The sequence below is a fragment of the Nansenia antarctica genome, assembly GCF_963989245.1.
Source record: "Nansenia antarctica genome assembly, chromosome: 8".
NCBI lineage: Eukaryota > Metazoa > Chordata > Actinopteri > Argentiniformes > Microstomatidae > Nansenia > Nansenia antarctica.
The window spans coordinates 54,294,061-54,317,198 of NC_137678.1; the positions used below are offsets into that span (position 1 = coordinate 54,294,061).

A 23,138-nucleotide genomic window follows, 5' to 3' on the forward strand; every position below is an offset into this window, starting at 1 on the left:
AAAAAAGGAGTGATGTAATGTTTAGACCACCTACTGCCACCCGGTGGTAGACTCGATACACTGTCAAGAGTCAAGACCCGGTCATGCGCAGTCGGGAGTCAGTCACTGCATATGCTGTAATGCGTGCACGTCGAATAACTAAAGAGTCCAATTGATATCCAGTGTGTGTCTCATCATTTATACATTATATTCTTGCTACACGTCAGAATATCACAGGTACCATACAACGAAATTTGGGAGGGGGGGCTCCCCTGGTGCTTGGAAAAAAGACTAAAAACAAGAAGGGAAAAGAGCTGGTTGACATAAATAAAGGCTATGTACACTATCTACTATACTATACTACTATACTATACAAGAAAACACTGTGCTGTACTCTATGCTATGCTATACCTATTCTAACATTTCCTATATCTGAACCTTATGTACCCTAGGGTTGTCATATTGCACATAGTGTTATTGCACATTCATTTAAAGTGACGCAGTTTGCAGGTTTGAAATGTTCACAGTTGTGTTTCAATATTGCACTTATGTTTACAATCATGTGTCTTCTTCATTCTCAAAAAATACATCCACTGTACTAAAGCACCCAGTCCATCACTCTGGGAAAACATATTTACTGTTAAATCACTAGTTGGCTCCAGTTTTCAGTTAAAACAAAACTTTAACATTTAATTTAAAATATAAATGGGTGAAGTACCTCCCCAACTCAACCATTCCTATTAGATGACATGTCATTATGTGTTGGTGTTGATGTCCGTGGCATTAACATCAGTCACAGCTGCAAAGAGACTAGAAAAAGACACTACTGTGCCACAAAAGAATGAACATAATCTTGTGAATAATATTTTGATTTATTCCATCCAGCCTCCTCAGCAGAATGAACAGTGTTACAGTTGTAATGCAAAACAGACAGCAGTAAAAGTAGGGCATTTTATTTTTATTGAAGTGTTGTGACATTTTATTTTTTAAAAACCAATAACACATGTTGCACTGTATGTATGTATCACTGCCCGGGGGAAATAAACAACACATTTTGAGATGTGCTATTAATAAAAGAGGCTTGCCTTGTGTTCATTTATACGACAGCACACTCAAACATAAGACTTTGTTGTCTAAAATAGTAGTCTGTTCAGGGGGGTATTCCATCAACGTCGCTAAAGGAAAATCCTGCCTTTATTTTTTGATAACTCTCGCGAGACCTATCAGAAGATGCCTGGATATTTTGAAGAACCCTCGCGAGATTTATCAGACTAAACCTGGATTTTCCTTTAGCGATGTTGATGGAATACCCCCCAGGATTTCTACCAGGGTGAACGGCAAACATAAAGACGTCTATGATTGGCCTGGACGGACGCATGCGCAGTGCGCTGTCACGCTAAAACTTTCCCCGTTTTTCTCCAAAGTTATTCTGGAAATTGGGAATTCTGGATGCGGCTGAATCATACGGTGCTGCTCAGCGCGCGAGGGAACGCAGAGTGAGCTTGGGAATAATTATTATAAGTTATAAGGGTTCCCAGGGTCGAACTTTTAATACAGTTGGGTAAGTCTTTAATTAAGTCTTTAAGTCTTTAAGTCTTCTGTCCGTGAAATGAAAACAGCAGCATTTCCATTAAGATATAGTTTTTTTTTTAAATATACATTTTCTTTTTTACACTGACCTTCGTTTTGCACGAAGCTTTGTATGCATGCATGTGTGAATAGTGGGTTAGCTATCAGCCATCATTCTAGTGTTATTTAAGTAGGTTATGTTAATAGATTATTAAATTAAACCTTCTGTGCACAGCTGTCAGTGATCAGATCAAAGTGGCGTGACGTCATCTGCAGGTAGTGATTGTTGACCTTCTTTTGAAATGTTTTGAAAATACAATTCATGTTTGTCCACAACTATTGTTTGTTTGTTGCTTTGTTGCAGTGAGAGGACAACATCAGTGTAGCGCACCGTGCCTAGAATAATGATATGTTTTAATTTGAGGCCACATTATTATGGGTGTTTTTAAAGAGCCTGCTCTTGTCATGCCAATCACCAGAGAGTTGAGGTAAATAACAGTACAGTTAGTGAGGGAAACCTTGTATTCATGAGCAAGAATGTGAGTAAGAGTCCTTAACTCAACAAAGCACACATCACAATCCCTCTCCCAATCCCTCTCCCATAGCATAGCATAGAGTACAGCACAGTGTTTTATTGTATAGTATAGTGGATAGTGTACATAGCCTTTATTTATGTAAACCAGCTCTTTTCCCTTCTTGTTTTTAGTTTTTTTTTTCCTAGCACCAGGGGAGCCCCCCCTCCCAAATTTCGTTGTATGGTACCTGTACTATATCAATGACAATAAAGACCATTCATTCATTCATTCATTCATTCACTCTCAATGGGTTACATTGATGTTAAAAGTACCAAGACAGATTCACTCATGATGTCCTTTTCTCTATGGGGTTCCTCTCAGCTTTATTTGGAGCAGGCTGTTAGGTTCTCCAGGAAAGATGTCCTTCCTGAGGCTGTCTGTCTGTCCTGCTGGCAGCGTCTGTCTGTCCTGCTGGCTGCGTCTGTCTGTCCTGCTGGCAGCGTCTGTCTGTCCTGCTGGCAGCGTCTGTCTGTCTGTCTGTCTGTCTGTCTGTCCTGCTGGCAGCGTCTGTCTGTCCTGCTGGCAGCGTCTCTGTCTCTGTGTGTGTGTGTGTGTGTGTGTGTGTCTGTCTGTGTGTCTGTCTGTCTCTCTGCCTGTCTCTGTGTGTGTGTGTGTGTGTGTGTCTGTGTGTCTGTGTGTCTGTGTGTCTGTCTGTCCTGCTGGCAACCTCTGTCTGAGGGAGAAAACCGAAAGCATAACAAAGGATTTACTCTCAGTTCGGATCTGACTGCACTCTGAGCAATTATGCTCAGAATATACAGTATATTCTTTGCAAGCAAATGACCCAGTAATGTCATAGTTAGGCTATTTCAAGTGTGCTACAATACCACCATCTGTCTGGTGCAATGTCAACCACCAGCAGTCCAGGTACACGCTGGTCAAGCCAGGGACAGGTAAGGCCAGACCAGACCGTGGACAGGTTAGGGTTAGATCAGACCTTGAACAGGTATGTGTGCAGGGTTAGCGTTAGGTATAGCTTGAACAGGTATAGCTCCAGCTGCATATAGATGGCCCGGCCATATTATTGACTGAACTGTACCCTCAAACCCAGCACCAATGAAGTAATCTTTCCTGTGAGGCGAGGAGGGTTTTTGAAATGAATAAGAATACCCATAAATCTGTCCCTGCACTGTGCACAGAATGGCTTTGTTTATTTCCACATTTCCTCAGGCGGTGTGGTCTGGGAACAGTTGTTTGTCCCTCCGGCAGAGTTGGTTCAGTTCCAGAAGAGGAGGCAAAGTCCTCTGATATGTGATAGAGGGCCTTGTGTGTTGTAAAGAGCTACAACTTAATCGACTTAATCTATTGTTATAAGTCTTTGTCGTTGAATTAATCTAGTGTTCCACTGTTTAGAATTGTACTTGACAGACAATGCGTCACGTTTAGATACACAAAAACAGAGTTCATGCATTGAAAGAATAATTTCAGGTGATCTATGTTTTGTTTTGAAAGCATTCCACCAGGCATACCTACTTTCGCTGACCTTTTACATTCCATGCATTCTTCTTCTGCAAAGTAGCCTACTCCTGTGGCTGTCCTGGGAGGGGAGGTCCTGGGCGTGACCCTAACCCTAACCCTGGTCACACACACTGTTGTGAAGAAGTAGGACTGCCTCTGGAGTCTAAAATAACCCGACTATTGTACTTGACATTTTGATGTGAATGCTCTTTGTTTCATTGGGCTTGTGTAGAATTAGAATCCTCACAGCCATTTGCATATAGTAGCTAAAGGACTTAGAAATTGAGGGAATTCCTGAAAGCTCTACAATGCTTTTTCTGTTCCCCTCTTTGACAAGACCAGGAGCTTTAGTTGTAGCCACATTCCAGAGGGGGTTGTAAAAGAGCAGAGTGACTGAAAGGAAGACATCTCTCAAACACGCGTCAGGAAACGCTTCCTGACAGGACGAGGCGAAGGTCATCTTGAGTGTGGCGATGCTTTTGCCATTCTTGTTCACCATGTTACTTCAGAGATTCATTTAATCTATTTTATATATATATATATATTCTGTCACATTGCTTATTCAATACCTTATTTCGAAATCCTTGTTTTTATTAATCTACTGTATCAAAATTATATGCTGACAAAAAGTGAAATATCTGTGCCTCAAAATAACTTCTTGACAAGCCCAAGGAAATGCACAGTTAAACTGACCCTCAGTGTGTTAGACCCTGACCCTCAGTGTGTCTATCTATCTTAGGGTTAATGATGGATGGATGGATAGATAGATAGATAGATAGGTACTTTATTGATCCCAGAGGGGAAATTCAGGCTTTACAGCAGCTCAGACCACAAACAACAACATTTTGTTCATTCTGCGCCCCGGGCCGATGTAATAGTTGGATGGGGGGCGCATTATAAATAAAATTGACATTAACATTAACAACAACAACAACAACAAGCACGACGACTGCTAATGGCCGCTGGCCTCAGCATAGATTATTTAGCATAGATTATCACACTACTTTTTCCTGCTATGACTAGTGAATAGATGATTCACTTACTTAGTCAAATGTATTGATTGTAAGACGCTTTGGAATAAGTGGCAATTGAATAGTAGACAAAAATACTAAATAAAATAAAGATAGACCTAATCTTCTGAAAACATCTGAAAACCTTATATACATTAGGGTTTAGCCTAACCTTATATACATTAGGATTTAGCCTTTAGCCTAACCTTATATACATTAGGATTTAGCCTAACCTTATATACATTAGGATTTAGCCTAACCTTATATACATTAGGATTTAGCCTAACCTTATATACATTAGGATTTAGCCTTTAGCCTAACCTTATATACATTAGGATTCAGCCTAACCTTATATACATTAGGATTTAGCCTAACCTTATATACATTAGCCTTTAGCCTAACCTTATATACATTAGGATTTAGCCTAACCTTATATACATTAGCATTTAGCCTTTAGCCTAACCTTATATACATTAGGATTTAGCCTAACCTTATATACATTAGCATTTAGCCTTTAGCCTAACCTTATATACATTAGGATTTAGCCTTTAGCCTAACCTTATATACATGAGGATTTAGCCTAACCTTATATACATGAGGATTTAGCCTAACCTTATATACATTAGGATTTAGCCTAACCTTATATACATGAGGATTTAGCCTAACCTTATATACATGAGGATTTAGCCTAACCTTATATACATTAGGATTTAGCCTAACCTTATATACATGAGGATTTAGCCTAACCTTATATACATTAGGATTTAGCCTAACAACCTCCAGCCCTCTCCTCTCCTCTCCCTCTCCCTCTCCCTCTCCCTCTCCTCTCCTCTCCTCTCCTCTCCTCTCCTCTCCTCTCCTCTCCTCTCCTCTCCTCTCCTCTCCTCTCCTCTCCTCTCCTCTCCTCTCCTCTCCTCTCCTCTCCCTCTCCCTCTCCCTCTCCCTCTCCCTCTCCCTCTCCCTCTCCCTCTCCCTCTCCCTCTCCCTCTCCCTCTCCCTCTCCCTCTCCCTCTCCCTCTCCCTCTCCCTCTCCCTCTCCCTCTCCCTCTCCCTCTCCTCTCCTCTCCTCTCCTCTCCTCTCCTCTCCTCTCCTCTCCTCTCCTCTCCTCTCCTCTCCTCTCCTCTCCTCTCCTCTCCTCTCCTCTCCTCTCCTCTCCTCTCCTCTCCTCTCCTCTCCTCTCCTCTCCTCTCCTCTCCTCTCCCTAACCCAGACTCTGACCACCTGACCCAGCCGGAGGAGGAGTTGTACAGTCTTATTGCAGCAGCAGTAAAGATCTCCTTTAGCTCCTTAGTGCTGCAGGTTGTAATAGTCTGCTGCTAATTAAGCAATATCACAGGAGAGGGAGTGTGTTATACTGAATATCAGCACGGCTGTGATTCGTCGTAGGTACGAGGCCGCAGGCCTACAGCGCAATTTATTAGTTAACAGTAATAAGTGACAACAGATTATGATTTGTTTGTTTATTTAATCATTTATTTTGGCTCCGTCAACAAAAAATAGTTCCGCAACTGGACTGTTGCCTAGTAACCTGAACACAAACATCTGCAGGCTAGCTACTTTGATATTAACGGTTATTTCGGTGTGATACCTATAGTTAAAAAGTCCCAGTGCTGTTATACTGTATATCAGCACTCATGGAATGCCTCTAGTCCAATCAAATTACTTGGTCGGAACTAACTGTTGTATAAAGGAGCTTCTCTGCTCTGCCACAGTCATGTAGGGATGGAGGGATGGTCCATGATGGCCAGGAGTTTGGTCCTCATCCTCCTATTGGCCGCCTCCTCCACTGTGTCCAGGGTGACCGAGGACTGAACCAGCTTTCCTCATCAGTTGATATAAAGATGTTTTTTTTGTCTCATTCAGAACAGAACTGTTTCTGTCTTTGAGACAGTAGAAAGGCTAGTTTCCACCAACAGAACTAAAGGTCAGTCAGATTAAGCAACATCTCAAGCAAAGCATTTTTCCACTGTGCTTGGGACTGGCTTGAGTCTGGCTTGAGTCTGGCTTGGGACCAAGTGTGTTTTTGGCTGTAATGTAGTCGGGACACGTGGAAAATGGTTGTACCTTGTGTTCAGTATGCCTTTCTTACCATGTGACTCCAGAAAGGACAAAGAGCTGTTTGTATCTGGCGTCTTGCAGTGGCCGCCACTACAGAGCAGTAGGGTTAGGGTTAGGGCCCAGCCAAGTACTGCAACCCGACCTCACACCCCGACACAGGAGGTCCGTTTGACCGCCTTTCAAACAGCAAAGTAAAATAAGTATGTAAACAAAGTCGAGTTACGGTTTGTTAAACGATGGGCTGACACTCTTGTAATGAAATGAGTTGTGTAATTGTGTGGTCGGTTGGTAATTGTGTGTCATTTGTTAGCTCATAAATCCTAAGCTCCGTTTAGTTAGCAGTTAGATTCTTTTTATTTTATTTTTTATGATCAATTCTCTATTATTCTTAAAACAAAAAGATTCTCCAGGGAATAATACAAGGGAGTATTATATATATATATATTATATATACAAGGGAGTGGAGACAAACAATTAAACACAGGAGAAAAGCACAACGACAACATTCCCACAGACCTTAGGCCGACATCTCTCTCCCCACCCACCCTCCCCCTGCCCCAGCATCCGCCACGCCCCCCTCCTCCCACATATCCCTCCCACCATGTACCACCAACCCACCCTCCCCTCACAGCCCCCTCCCCACAGGACCCCATGGAAGCAGCAAATAGGCCTATAGTATTAGTAAGGACTTGAGAGTAATAATGGTTTGATCCCAGCAAGGAAGGAACATGATCAGAATGAGTCTGCTGCCTGTTGGCTGCCCCGTGTTCCATGCTGGCTGTCTGAAGTCTAAAGTCCACCTCTGTAGTCAGTGAATGGGGAGAGCATCTGATTCTGTTGGATGTGGAGGTAACAGACGCATGAAGGCCTTGTGCTGTTGGGACAATCCTGATGTTTTTGACGGTGTCCTGCATGGGACATTCTGCTTTTCTCCTGCATGGGGCATTCTGCTTTTCTCCACAGTGAAACTGGAGAACTCCAGTTTAAGAGGGGGGGGGTCCCCCAGTTGAAGAGGGGGGGGGGACATGTTTGACCCAGTTTACTTCTGAGGGACACATCTGTGCTACAGCTGGAACTGTTGCTGCTAGCGCTACATAGCTAATGGAACACAAGCGTCTGAGGCACAAGGTGTGTGTGTGTGTGTGTGTGTGTGTGTGTGTGTGTGTGTCAGGCAGGCAATGTGTTTTATTTTCGAATGAGACCTCCCTCCCCCTCCATATCTCTACATCTGGTAGATGTCAAGCTATGTAAATAAACCAGAATAACTTCTACTCACTACAAAGGCGACCCTGAGCCAGATGGTACAGGGTAGCCTGTCTTTCTGGGCAGAGGCCGTTCAACAAGCAGGCCGTCCCGGAACGCAGTCACAACATTCACATTGTGCACCTTTCCCCCAGGAGATGAACATGTGTGTTTTGTCTGGTGAGTCAGAAGATGTTTTGAAAGGCTAACTACTACCTGCTGGCTGTTAAGATGAGTTTGTAGGTTTGTTCACATTGTAGGCTGTTTTTTTCCGAATTTAGAGAATTTGCCATCAGTGAGTAAGTGAGGTGTCCATGTATGAGTCAATGTGTTACAGTAGGTTACTGACCAGTGTGTCTGTGTACCGTAGTTAAACCACAAAAACACAAATTGTTGAATACCATGGGAACCTTGCTTTCAAACGGCAAACACGAAGCTAAGAATCTAGGTGTGATTTATTTGTTATTTTTTGGGCTGCAGTGTGGTGTAAGCCCAAAACAAATTTCCCAGTCATGGGACAATAAAGTGACTTTTGACTTTTTGATTATAGATTCTGACATAAGCTTTTAGCCTCACATCAAATCTATCACTAGAAATGCTTTTTATCATCTACGGAATATTGCAAATGTTTGATATTTTCTCCGGCAAGCTGATGCAGAAGTGTTAATGCATGCTTCTGTTATTACCCGTTTGGACTATTGTAACAGTCTCCTTTCTGGTCTTCAGAAGAAAGCTATTGGCCAGCTGCAATTAGTCCAAAATGCAGCAGCGAGAGTTTTAACCAAAACAAACAGAAGAGCTCATATAACTCCTATTTTAGAGACTCTACACTGGCTTCCTGTTAAGTTCAGAATAGATTTTAAAGCTCTCACTGGCACAGCACCAGAATATCTGAAAGACCTTTTGCTAGCATATCAGCCCAATAGAGCTCTCAGGTCTTCTGACGCTGGCTTTCACTGTGTACCAAAAGATGTACAAAAGAAGAGATTTGGTGAGGCTGCATTCTCATTTTAGGCACCCAGATTGTGGAATGCACTGCCAGTTTACATTAGGGATGCAACCTCAGCACATATGTTCAAGTCAAGACTAAAAACCCATCTTTTTAATATTTTAATAATATAAATGACTAAATAATTAAATTATGATTATATAATGATTAAAGCACTTTTGAGCTGCAACGTTTGCAGGAAAAGTGCTATACAAATAAAAGTTGTTTATTATTATTATTATTATTTATGTCATCATAACTGATGAGTGATTGAGTTCCAGGCTGTGTGTGTGTGTGTGTGTGTGTGTGTGTGTCTGTGTGTCTCTGTGTGTGTGTGTGTGTGTGTGTGTGTGTGTGTGTGTGTCTGTGTGTCTCTGTGTGTGTGTGTGTGTGTGTGTGTCTGTGTGTCTCTGTGTGTGTGTGTGTGTGTGTGTGTGTGTGTGTGTCTGAGTGTCTGTCTGTCTGTCTGTGTGTCTGTGTGTCTGTGTGTCTGTGTGTGTGTGTGTGTCTGTGTCTGTGTGTCTGTGTGTGTACACTCAAAAGCACATATGGGGGAGTTTTGAAGGAATCTCCAGGGAGGAGGTAGTTACCCTGGTGATGGGTCACGGAGCCACAGAGGAGAGGCCAGTGCCAGGCACTGCAGTGTGGTCAGAGAGAGAGGCTGGTCAGCTCGGGAAAGACTGAAGGATTCCAGTACCTTTACTATAGAACTGCTGGAGTCATTCCAAAGAAGAGCCCCAGCTAGCAGACACTCCAAGGCCTGCGTAGAGCATCGCTCGGCTTCCTTTGTGGAGACTGCGGTTTGAAACGTTCTTTGGGTGAATCTGCCAGGCTGCTGATGTAACTGAAATGGAAACTCTCTGTTACACATCATAAAGTTATGATTTTAATGGCTCACACAGGCTCAGAGTCTTAGAGAGTGAGCAGGCTTTATGTGGTGCCAGCATTCAATACTCTTTTCCATGCGTTTTGTGCTCTCTCCTTCCAGAGGATAGGCCTTTGTGATTCTGCTTGTGATTCAAAGAAGACAATCTCTTGCACTTCTGTGTTATTCCTGACAAATGCGTTTGCAACCACGAAAAACAATCTGCAGCACATGTTAAACGTTAGAGTAGTGATATTGCTTCTTCCTGAATATCATAGTCATGTGAATGGCATAATGTCATTATACCGGTCCTATGCGTCATGGTTACTGTGACCTCATACTAGAGAGAGAAAGAAAAATAAATGCAAGGAAGTCTTGATATTATCAAGAAGATTCCTGGCATTTACCACTCATCTGCAGTAAGCCTGACAATGTGTCCAAAGTCTCTGTCTCAGAAGCGTTTGACCTACAGAAGTACAATTCTAGGTCCACTTGTACCTGCCTTAGTTCTTCTCATAATTTTTTTATTTACTATCCCACAGAGGGAACTAAAATATTTGGATTCTAAAAAACTGTTCCAGTCGGAAAAATGGCTAAAGTTTTAGGTTTCCCCCATCGGGGGTGTGAAGCAGGCAGCTGACCAAACACACCTCCCTGGAGTGACTGGAATGGTTTTCCATCAGATGGAAATACTTCTGGAGAAAGAAAATGCAACGGGACCAAGGAGCGGTCCCTGTAGTACGTCCTTCCACCCACATTCCTTCAGGTACTGCAGCCCGTTGTTAGCAAAGTGATCTCAATATTCAGTCCTGATTGATTGAGATCTAATATCATCTCTCTTGAACAGATGATTTCTGTTCTCAGTCGGAATGTCCAGTGCGCTACGTGAACAATCCTCTTTGTGCGCTTGAATTATATTTACGGCACAGAGGAGTTCTTGTAGACTTCGACATACGTCACGTCTCTCTCGGTTGCATTTCCATGCCTGGCACTATTAAAGATGTGCTTATTAGCAGTGCGATTGTGTAGCTGTGTGAGCTTGACTGTATGTTGGGGGGAATGTTACCCATGTTACACAAAGGGCCCATGAGGGAAATGGGGCCACAAAGCCTTCAGTGTGTCGAGTGCAGAGTGCAGCCTCCCTGTCTCACGGCCTCCCTGTCTCACAGCCTCCCTGTCTCACTACTAATGCAGCCTCCCAGTCTCACTACTAATGGAGGCCAGTGATTTTAACTCTGCTCAGCTATTTACAAGGCTGGGTGTGACTCCCTGACCCAGCGGAGAAAGGAAATGAAGTACCCCCTCAAAAATGTCCCCCAATAACCTCCACCTGCCCCACCCTGAGGTATGCTGCCCTCTGTACAGAGAGGTCTGACAACCAACGCCCTCCATGGCCCGCCGTGCCAGTGGTCTTCCAGTGGAGGCGATTCTTGTTCTTTTGAAAACTTTTTTTTTTTTTTTTAAATGTTCTTATTTTCTCAGTCACCTTCCCTTTGCAGCCTTACCATTACTAGCCTTCATAAGATGTTCGGATTCACTACTAACGATGTTCTCTGATTCATTTAAGAGAAAGGGGAAGCATGTGACATCCGCGGTTAGAGAGTTAGCAGTGATGCTGCTGCCCGGCTTTGTTATGGAAGTTTGGGATTCCAATAATTGCACGCAGAAGAGAAGAGAAATCTCCAGGAGAAGGGCGCCATTATTCATGATACCAGTCCGCCCTCGATCCCCGTGACTGGCCTGGGTCAGATGCCGGAGCGGTGGGAATCCTGCTGTTCTGGTGTTGCTGTTGGAGAGATCATCTTTGTGTTTGACGCACTGCTTGTGCTCAGTGGAGTACAGTACACGCTTGTGTGGGTCACTGTAACCTAACCCTAACCCTGGCCTTGAATCTGAAGTGGAGCTGACTAGATTACATGGAAACAGGAGGAGGGAGAGAGATGAGCATTTAAAAATGTCTCGTGCATACTGTACATTAGATTAGATTCATCTTAATTGTTATTGCAGAGTAGTACAAGTACCAGACAACAAAATGCAGTTTAGCATCTAACCAGAAGAGCAAATAGTGATATAAAACATGACATAACAAAAACATGATAGAGATAGGTACGGTAGTTACAGGTATATACAGTTATGAGTTATGTACAGTTAAAGGTGGCTAAGTACATTAAGTAGTGGCTGTATCAAAGGAGGTGTGTGCAATGTGTGAAAAAGATGGTATGTGAAAAGGTTAGTATTTGGGAACAGGTTAGGCTAATTGAGGGTTCACATCGACCAGGGGTGTGTGCAACTAGCAGTAATGCAAAGGCTAGATTGGATTGACCACAGTGGACGGAGGGGCAGGAACTGAGTCATACAGGCAGACTTGAACACTACTGATGACCTCGTGTAAGATCATATGTCTGTACTATGCAAGCCGTCATCAGTGCCCTTGAATGTGGCAGTTGAGTTCATCAGAAATTCTCGACAGTTCACCAGGCCACTCAGAATTGCAAGATAAACTTGTGACAGGAGAAAACAGGACGTGAGTTGTAATAACAAGTATTTGGTTTACTGTTCAAAACAGTAAAACATGTCATGATGAATCTTTCCTAACGTCAACAACCATTAAAGTAGTGTGTTGTATTTTGACTTATAACATGATTATGTTCATGATAAGGCTTTACTAGCAAGCCACAATGCCCCAAACTAAAATACCAGACAATTAGGCTCAAATTTCCTGTTTGACTCACTTATCAAAGCTCACCATTAATGAAACAGATGGAGGCAATCCTTTACTACATTTCCTCTGCCTGCATTGGAATTACACTTGATGACCAGAGACATGGGAATTTACCAAATGGTCTGTCAACTCTCAAAGGAGGGAGAAAATCCTGAATCCCATTAAAAAAACGGACAGTTGAACATTAAAACCTCCTACCAGGAAGTGGCTTACAAATGATGGAGCATTTCCCCCCAAATCATAGGAACACATTTGATCAAGTCTCACTGTAATCACTGCAGTTGTAATTTGACCAAAGGCACTCTTGTGTTTTTCTTGTGCTGTGTTTGGAAGCGGCTGGTGTGGCCGAGTTGAAGGACGTTTCTGACTCATGGTTAGGGTTGTGGTCCTGGGTGGTCAACTTCAGCTGTACATAACCCATCACCTATACACTATGCGTATATCCTGTAAATCATTGCTATTTATAAAACTGTATATATTGATTTGTAAATTGACCCGTACACACTGTTGCATCTCTATTTATCTCTATATAGTCCAACCTAATAGTATAGTTTTACCCAACCTGCAAATGTCATCTGTGCATACCCCCCCTTCCAACCTACTGTACACATCCTTTGTTTTTCTGTGTGACTTGAGTGTGATTTGAAACCTGCTCGTGTCATTTGTAAATTGAATTTTTGTATTCCACCTTCTTACTCTTGTAGCACATCTTAGGAGCCTGGCAGTAACATTTCACTGTACATTGTACCTGTACGATATGCACGTGACAAATACAATTGACTTTGACTTTGAGCTGTGTGTGTGTGTGTAATGTGTAGAACTGGACTCTAGTTCCTGAAGGGGGATGTACGGTACTTAAATGCAATTCTGTCATTTTCTCTTTCAGATTCAACGCGGGGTGAAGATGATGTCCGATGCCAGTGAGATGTTGGCAGCAGCCTTGGAGCAAATGGATGGGATCATAGCAGGTAAGACCCACTAACACACACACACACACACACACACACACACACACACACACACACACTGAAACGTGAACATTCCCCATATACAGTATATTCACAGAATGATCATACTCTCATCTGAGGCATATTCAACAGGCTTATGGGATCAGGACATTACAGATCGTGAGCTTAGAATGATAAGGTTCTATCTCCGTTTAGAATGATAAGGTTCTATCTCCGTTTAGAATGATAAGGTTCTATCTCCGTTTAGGGCAGTTCAGAGATATTGAGCGTCAACGTTTTTACATTCCATTATGTTTTGTGAGATGGAACCTTTGTATTTTATGAATTACTAACTCAAAAATGTCAACATTTTAAAAATAACACCACACAGGCATTAATAAACACCTAATGGATCAGATTATGTAAAAAACTAAATTTTGACAAACATGGAGATAGAACCTTATAATTCTAACGTCACGAGATGGTGAGGGAGTGTGGCCCCTGAAGGTCACTCTGCCCTGCCATGCCTAACCCTAACCCCGGCTGCTATAGAGGGTTAGAGGGTAGGATATAGAGGCCCTCTGCCACGCCCTGCCTCCTATAGAGGGTTAGAGGCCCTCTGCCACGCCCTGCCTCCTATAGAGGGTTAGAGGCCCTCTGCCACGCCCTGCCTCCTATAGAGGGTTAGAGGATATAGGGCCCTTCCCCATGCCCTGCTTCTCAGTACTATGGCCTCTTAGACTGTTTTAGACTAGTTTTAGTTTTAGACTATGTCGTTTTAGTTTAGTTTTAGACTATGTAGTTTTAGTTTAGTTTTAGACTATGTAGGCCAGGTTTTGTATTGTATTTGTTTGTGGTGGATGTTGTTGTTGTATGCCTGTGAACAGGTCACACTTGAAAATGAGCCCTTGGGGCTCAATGTGTTTCTTACCTGTATAAATAAAGGTTAAATAAAAAAAAATGGCTGCCTCTGAATTCCTCCGCTGTGAGAAATTCAAATAAAAACGTTTCGATTGTTTCAGCCACAGTGGAAACTAATGTTAGGAGGCAGAGACAACCAGGGAGGTTATTACGCCTTTAGGAGTGTGTGTGTGTGTGTATATATGTGTGTCTGTGTGTGTGTGCGTGTGTGCGTGTGCGTGTGCGTGTGCGTGTGTGTGTGTGTGTGTGCAGTCAGACACCAGGGAGGTTCTGGTTGTATTTCTCTGTTTCCGTCGCAGATGAGCAGAGCTGGCCAGTTTTGAAAGCCCACGCTTTTCCGCTGACTTGTGTAATTATAGCGTTGACCTTTCCAATTGAAGAAAGATGGCTGGTCACGTGACATCCTCTCAACGCCCCCTAACCCTAACCACAGAAACCACTAGGATTCGTTCCACGCCACGCTGCTGTTGTGAAAACTTGTTGATCTATTTATTTATTTAATTTCTGTCGGACATCTTCATCTCATGGTTGACATTTAGAGTTTGCTGACCGATGCTGTCAAGCTGATTGCAGTGCATGCTGGGAACATGCTTCTCCAACTCCAACAGACACTGTGCTTGTGTCTCCTGCTCTGAACAGTTTGGATTTGAATTGACATTTAATATGTTATCCTTCTATTTTAGAAGGGTTAGGGTTGATGTTTGATTCTTCAGGATAAGTTCAGAAATTCACATCTGGAGCAAATCATACTTGCAACTGATATCCCACCTGGTGGTGTGTGTGTGTGTGTGTGTGTGTGTGTGTGTGTGTGTCTCTGTCTCTGTGTGTCTCTGTCTCTGTGTGTGTGTCTCTCTGTCTCTGTGTGTGTGTGTGTCTCTGTCTCTGTGTGTGTGTCTCTGTCTCTGTGTGTGTGTGTCTCTGTCTCTGTGTGTGTGTGTCTCTGTCTCTGTGTGTGTGTGTCTCTGTCTCTGTGTGCGTGTGTGTGTCTCTGTTTCTGTGTGTGTATATATATGTGTGTGTGTGTGTGTCTCTGTGTGTGTGGGCGTGTGTGTCTCTGTTTCTGTGTGTGTGTGTGTCTCTGTTTCTGTGTGTATATGTGTGTGTGTGTGCAGGGCCGTTTGGGAGATATGCGAGGCCCTGTGCGAAGTCAGATTTGCGAGGCCTTTTATAATGATGTAGGCAACTATTATAACCGCGCGACACGCACGCACCGATATATTGCAAGAAATGCGCTCACATGCTGTGCTGATAGACAATAGAATATCTACTTATTTAGATAGTTTACAACCATGTTTGTTTCATTTCAAACATTTTATACTCGTAAAGGATTAGGATTTAGGATAAAGCAGTCATCATACCCAACATTAAATACGCACAAGCCATTATTGACATGAATAGAGATGTTACTCACCACCATGTAGGCCTATCCTTTATGTTGAAAAGCTTACAGCAAAAGCAAAAAGACATGTCCCGTTTTTGAGAGTACACAAGCCACTTTCTTTCTATTTTTTCCCCATTTGGTAGTTTTCGGAGAAATGAAGTTTCACTAAAGTTTCTGTTCTCATTATTTTTAGGATAACTAAATCCAGGTTTCATCTTTGGGGGACCTCTTCTAATGATCACTTCTGTAACTGTAGAGTCCATATGTACCGGCCAATTTACCAGGATCATCATACATGACATATCTGACACCGTAGGCTCGTCTTGCGTTCCTCACTCTCAGCCCTGCTGCTGCTCTGAGTAGCTCCATCTTCCGCCTCCGTATCCTCTACTTCGCCACTCCTGACCATCATCACCTGGGGCTGGGCAGCCCCGCTGCTGCCGGTGTAGCAGTTGTCCTCCTCCACCTCCTCCACATCATCTTTAGGTGTCATAGGGGGAAATTACTTTTTTCTGTTGCTAAGAATCTCCCTGTCCTACAGGTATGCTAGATTTTAGATAGCCTATATGATTGACTATGATTATCACATGTGTGAACATTTAGAAATGTATTAAAGGCAAAAATAATAATATGGTCCCTTGCCTGGCGCTTTGGAGGGCCTCGCCAGCCAGGGTACAAAAAAATAAAAAAATAAAAAGGCCCTCCAAAGCGCGAGGCCCTGTGCCACCGCCCCAGCTAGCCCCCCCTTAAAACGGCCCTGTGTGTGTGTGTGTATCTCTGTCTCAGTGTGTGTGTGTGTCTCTGTTTCTGTGTGTGTGTGTGTGTGTGTGTGTGTGTCTCTCTGTTTCTGTGTGTGTGTGTGTGTGTGTGTGTGTGTGTGTGTGTGTGTGTCTGTGTGTGCGGGCGTCTCTGTTTCTGTGTTTGTGTGTGTGTGTGTGTGTGTGTGTCTGTTTCTGTGTGTGTCTCTGTTTGTGTGTGTGTTTGTGTGTGTGTGTCTGTCTGTCTCTGTGTGTGTGTGTGTGTGTGTGTGTCTCTGTTTCTGTGTGTGTGCGTGTGTGTCTCTGTTTCTGTGTGTGTCTCTGTTTCTGTGTGTGTCTCTGTTTCAGTGTGTGTGTGTGTGTGTGTGTGTGTACACTGGCGTGTCTAAATCCCCTTGTTGCGTCTCCTCCAGGCTCCAAGGCCATGGACTCCAACGGCCTGTTTAACTGTGTGTGTGTGTGTGTGTGTGTGTGTGTGTGTGTGTGTCCCTCCTCCAGGCTCCAAGGCCATGGACTACTCCAACGGCCTGTTCGACTGCCAGTCGCCCACCTCTCCCTTCCTGGGCGGCCTGCGGGCGCTGCACCTGCTGGAGGACCTGCGAGCTGCGCTGGACATGATGGACCCGGAGGAGAGGGAGGGGCTGCGGGGCCAGGTGCCTGACGCCACCGCAGACAGCCTGGTGGACTGGCTGCAGGGACGCCTGGTAATCCTGACCCTGACCCTGACCCCTAACCCTGACCCTGACCCTGTTACATCATAACCCTAACCCTGACCCTGACCCTGACCCCTAACCCTGACCCTGACTCTGACCCTGACTCTGACCCTAACCCTGACCCTAACCCTAACCCTAACCCTGACCCTCTGGGACTAACCCTAACCCTGACCCTGACCCTGACCCTGACCCTGACCCTGACCCTGACCCTAACCCTAACCCTGACCCTGACCCCTAACCCCTAACCCTAACCCTCTGGGACTAACCCTAACCCTAACCCTGACCCTGACCCTGACCCTGACCCTAACCCTGACCTTTTTGCATCAATTATGACATTGCATCAATTATGCTATGAGGCTAACGATATTGTAATTATGGCTAAACATGAATTGCATGAGGACTGGAGTATTGGAGTATGTCATTTCTTCCATAGAATATCAGTGTTGATTTTTTTCTCCATAATCATCAACACCTTAACGTTGTTCCATTTCCAGTGAAGTTCCTCTTGTGTGTGTGTGATTGTGCTACTCTGGTGGTTTGCTACTCTGCTTTGTGTCTTGGTCCCAGCCTGTCACTGATACCTTGACCCCTGTGATTGTGTTGTGACGCTGCGTGACTGACACTTTGACACGAGTCCTCTTCACTGGCGATGTTCACAGCTCTTCTCTGGAGATGCTAACCCTAACCCTGGAGATGTTCACAGCGGGGCTCGTGTTTTAGTTTTTTCTTCCTCTAGCCCTTTTTCTTTTTCTCTGTGTGAAATCTGAGAACAGTTTAGTTCGATTTGGGTTAGGGTTAGAGAACAGAGAACAGTTTAGTTTGATTTGATTTCCACTTCACACACAAAGCTCAAAGCCCCTCGTACAGCAGGTCACGCGTGGGCGGCCTAGCTCCTCTTCTTCCAGGGAAAAGCAGCATGTGATCTCATTGTTGGCCTGTTAACTTCTGAACCTGGCCTGTTTGTGAGCCTTTGTCTCATCACCGGAGGCTCTGTGGCCTCTCTCTGTAAGGCTGCATTTCAATAGTCTGAAGTCCTCTCCTCATCCCTTTTCCTTCTTAACCAACCCTTGAAGCCATATAAGTTGTACCTGGCGTTTGCTTCCACCTGTCCAGCTGTATCAGCTCAGTGCAGATGAAGGGGAGGGGATGGAGGAGAGGAGGCGCTATCAGAATCAGATCAGAATAAGAATTAACAACAGACACATTGGCATTGCAGCAGAAATACCAAATCAATAATAGAATACGCAGGATATAAACAACAATCAACAATAGCCGTATATAATATGATTCTATATTATAATAGCGTCAGTAGTAGCAATAGCAGCAGAATCCAAATCAGCAACAGTAGAGTAAAGTGATGGCAATGGAGTGCAGATCGGCAATAATAGAATAAGTGATGGCAGCAGAATTCAAAATCAACGATAATAGACAACGGTGATGGCAACGGAGTCAGAATCAGCAGTGCAGTAGACAGGGTATCCGCGGTGTCTTGAAAAGTATTAAAAGTTGATAAATCAATTTTGGGGAAATCAAGACCCTTAATAAGTATTAAAAAGTCTTATCACGATTTTATGAGGTCTTGAATTTTGTAGGTATTTTTCTGAATTAGAGTCTTTCCAAAGAGTTTGAGTCCTAAAAACTTTCAGTAAAAGTTCGTGAATTTATTAGTTTTATTAAAAAAACTAAGATGAACCGGAAATTCTGTTGTATGACAGTGGTCTAGTCTATTGGAAACTAAAACTGTTAAGTTAAAGGTGTCACTGATGTAAACGGTTACAGCTCCAAGTGGCGGTGAGGTCTGGAAAAATATTGACACGGTCTTTAAAAAGTCTTAGAAAGGTATTGAAATTAACCTCAAGATTCCTGTATATACCCTGAGTAGGTAACATAGACACGGCTGTTCTAGTGTCAACTGTCACTTAGATCCGACTGTCACTTTCAAATGAACCTCAAGATTCCTGTATACACCCTGAGTAGAGTATTGGGATGCAGCTCTTCTTGGTTGACTCTTGACGGCCTTTGGCTCTTTGTGATTCCAGACCAACGGGCACGGCTCAGCGGGAGGGGAGCAGGTCTACCTGGAGCGTCTCTCACGGCTGGAGAATGATAAGGAGTGCCTCGTCCTCCAGGTGGGTTACTGGACACGCTGGGCCACGGGCCGTGACGAATGAGGTGGAAAACATGTGTACTGACAAATGTAAAAAATGTGATTTTCTTTTTTCTTTTTTTTCTTTTTCTCAAAATAGATCATCCACGTGAATTGTGTTCATGTGACTTGGATGAAGCGTGAACACAATTCACGTGGATGATCTATTTTTTAAGCTAATGTCTTCCTGTCTGCTAAACTCGGCTGCTGTTGAAATAACGTTTAGCTTCAGGCGTCTAGGTACAGTTCCAGACAGCGTGGAGAACACGGTCAGGGTCAGGGTCAGGGTCAGGGTTAGGGTTAGGCGTCTAGGTACAGTTCCAGACAGCGTGGAGAACACGGTCACGGTCAGCAGAGTCATTATGCGGGTGTTAAGGTCAGGGCCGACGCTACTTACATGCACATCATTGTTAGACCAGCGTTAGTACTAGTTAGCGCTATCCATCTACTAGTGCTATCAATATCCATTTAGTGCTAGCACTATTCACACTCCCCCCCGCCCCCCCCCCCCCCCCCCCATAAGTTTTCAGTCCCAAAACATGTTGACACCTTTTTGGGCCATCACCAGTTTGTACCCCTGGAAATACTATACGACTAGAAAATGTGATTGTATGTTAGCCACAGAATGATGATAAACATCTGTGCACATGTGAGAATAGCACGCTCTCTAACAGGCTGCAGGTGTTGCCTTCTGCTTGCCCAGTTTCTGTCAACCTTTCGCTTATTGGAGTGAGAAAGCAGAGAAAGCACATTCTTACCATGACACAATACTTGGCCCAGGCCCAGATCCGTACCCTGGGAGGAACAAGCCCGAGGCTCCCCGGGGTGTTTATTAATAACCAGGTTCCGGTTCTGGTTGTCCAGGTCAGCGTCCTGTCAGACCAGGTGGAGGTCCAGGGGGAGAAGATCCGGGACCTGGAGACGAGCCTGGAGGAGAACAGAGAGAAGCTCAACGCTACGGAGGACATGCTGCAGCAGGTGAGGCTCCTGATCCGTCTTATCAAACAGCGGATGTTAAAACACCTGATCAGTACCGTCGTCCTCTGGCCTGAATGTATAAATACCTGATCAATACCGTAGTCCTCTGGCCTGAATGTATAAATACCTGATCAATACCGTAGTCCTCTGGCCTGAATGTATAAATACCTGATCAATACCGTAGTCCTCTGGCCTGAATGTATAAATACCTGATCAATACCGTAGTCCTCTAATGTCCTCTGATGTCCTCTAATGTCCTCTGATGTCCTCTAATGTCCTCTGGCCTGAATGTGAGACTGGGTAGTGTACTAACCCTAACCCTGGATGTCCTGATCAATACCGTAGTCCTCTGATGTCCTCTGATGTCCTCTGATGTCCTCTAATGTCCTCTGGCCTGAATGTGAGACTGGATGTCCTGATCAGTACCGTAGTGTACTAACCCTAACCCTGGATGTCCTGGTTGTGTCTCGTCTCCCAGGAGCTGTTCAGGAGGAACACGCTGGAGACACAGAAGCTGGAGCTGCTGACCGAGGTCTCCGGCCTGAAGCTGAAGCTGACCGCTGCGGAGAGAGACGGCAGGGACAGTGAGGTAGAGAGACACCCACACACACGAGGGAGAGGAGGGAGAGGAGAGAGACGGTAGGGACAGTGAGGTAGAGAGACGCCCACACACACGAGTGAGAGGAGGGAGAGAGATGGCAGGGACAGTGAGGTAGAGAGACGCCCACACACACGAGGGAGAGGAGGGAGAGAGATGGCAGGGACAGTGAGGTAGAGAGACGCCCACACACACGAGGGAGAGGAGGGAGAGAGATGGCAGGGACAGTGAGGTAGAGAGACGCCCACACACACGAGGGAGAGGAGGGAGAGGAGAGAGACGGCAGGGACAGTGAGGTAGAGAGACGCCCACAGAGGAGGAGGGAGAGAAGGAGAGAGACGGCAGGGACAGTGAGGTAGAGAGACGCCCACACACACGTGGAGATAGATAGTGAGGTAGAGACACGCCCACACACACGTGGAGATAGACAGTGAGGTAGAGAGACGCCCACACACACATGGAGATATCACATATTGTTTTCAGATATTTGGACCTGAACTTCAAGAGCAGACACACACACTCCTTATATGATGCGTGCCTCTGGATCCTGGCAGTCACCCAAACGTTTAATGACACTAGGGAACCATGCAGAGGTCCGCTACGGTCGGGTTGAACAGCCTGCGCCATCAGTCATGTGGAGCCTTGCTGGGCCCAAACCCCCCCCCCTGCTCCCAAACACCCCCCTGCTCCCCCCAAACACCCCCCTGCTCCTCCCAAACACCCCCTGCTCCCCAAACACCCCCCTGCTCCCCAAACACCCCCCTGCTCCTCCCAAACACCCCCCTGCTGCTCCCAAACACCCCCCTGCTCCCAAACACCCCCCTGCTCCCAAACACCCCCCTGCTCCCAAACACCCCCCTGCTCCCCAAACACCCCCCTGCTCCCCAAACACCCCCCTGCTCCCCAAACACCCCCCTGCTCCCCAAACACCCCCCCTGCTCCTCCCAAACACCCCCCCTGCTCCTCCCAAACACCCCCCTGCTCCCCAAACACCCCCCTGCTCCCCAAACACCCCCCTGCTCCCCAAACACCCCCCTGCTCCTCCCAAACACCCCCCTGCTCCCCAAACACCCCCCTGCTCCCCCAAACACCCCCCTGCTCCCCCAAACACCCCCCTGCTCCCCAAACACCCCCCTGCTCCCCAAACACCCCCCTGCTCCCAAACACCCCCCTGCTCCCCAAACACCCCCCTGCTCCCAAACACCCCCCTGCTCCCAAACACCCCCCTGCACCTCCCAAACACCCCCCTGCTCCCAAACACCCCCCCTGCTCCCCAAACACCCCCCTGCTCCCCAAACACCCCCCTGCTCCCCAAACACCCCCCTGCTCCCAAACACCCCCCTGCTCCCCAAACATCCCCCTGCTCCCAAACACCCCCCTGCTCCCCAAACACCCCCCTGCTCCCAAACACCCCCCTGCTCCAGCAGCCGTTTCCCCCCCCCCCCCCCCCAAGAGTCTGAGAGAGTCAGGGTTTCCATAACCCTCGTCTCCAGCAGCCCGACCAATAGGGAGAGGATATTGCCTCCCGAGTGCGTGGGTTTCACTTTAACCTCGAGGGAGAGGAGGGAGAGGAGGGAGAGGAGGGAGAGGAGGGAGGGGAGGGAGTGGAGGGAGAGGAGGGAGAGGAGGGAGTGGAGGGAGTGGAGGGAGAGGAGGGAGTGGAGGGAGAGGAGGGAGAGGAGGGAGAGGAGGAGGGAGAGGAGGGAGTGGAGGAGGGAGGGAGAGGAGGGAGTGGAGGGAGAGGAGGGAGAGGAGGGAGGGAGAGGAGGAGGGAGAGGAGGGAGAGGAGGGAGTAGAAATGCAGTCTTGTCTATATTAAATGCTGCTGTTGGTTTCAGCCCTGGCTTCATTCAGCTGTAAATCTCGTCCCTCCAGAGCCCAGTAATATTTCAAAACGATTAATCAAGATCAGAATGTGTTTTTTTGTTTGTTTGTTTCGCTACCCAGGATGAGATCTCTCTGGCAGACTGTTAGTAGTATAAGGGAAATCAGCCGACTCGATCTGATCCGGGGGTAGCAAAAAAGAATAACAGATCATTCTGATCTAGATTAAACGTTTTCTTCTCTCTGACCAGGAGAGGGTTAGAGAGGTGTGTTTTTTTACTCTTGTTTAAATGTCTATGAATCATATGACGTTCCTCCTAAATGATAATGCAGTGTGTCGTCTGTGTATTGCAGCGATTGCTTCAAGAAGTCGGCATTAGCCGTGATTTAAGTATGGAAAGTAGT

The 23,138-nt window shown here is 45.5% G+C and overlaps 1 protein-coding gene across 6 annotated transcripts in view; it reads left to right on the forward strand.

Moving 5' to 3' along the window:
* Positions 1–1,431: 1,431 nt before the first annotated feature.
* Positions 1,432–23,138, forward strand: part of LOC308164587 (liprin-beta-1-like) — a 60,114-nt gene continuing 38,407 nt past the window's right edge. For all 6 annotated transcript variants that reach the window (XR_013937642.1, XM_080538657.1, XM_080538658.1 and 3 more), the window contains exons 1-6: positions 1,432–1,540; positions 13,354–13,435; positions 16,973–17,178; positions 19,227–19,316; positions 20,198–20,311; positions 20,790–20,900. Coding sequence is in view for 5 of the 6 variants with exons in the window: in XM_080538657.1 (XP_080394783.1) it covers positions 13,372–13,435; positions 16,973–17,178; positions 19,227–19,316; positions 20,198–20,311; positions 20,790–20,900 (585 nt within the window). In the remaining variant the exon portion in view is untranslated. The remainder of the gene's footprint in view (positions 1,541–13,353; positions 13,436–16,972; positions 17,179–19,226; positions 19,317–20,197; positions 20,312–20,789; positions 20,901–23,138) is intronic.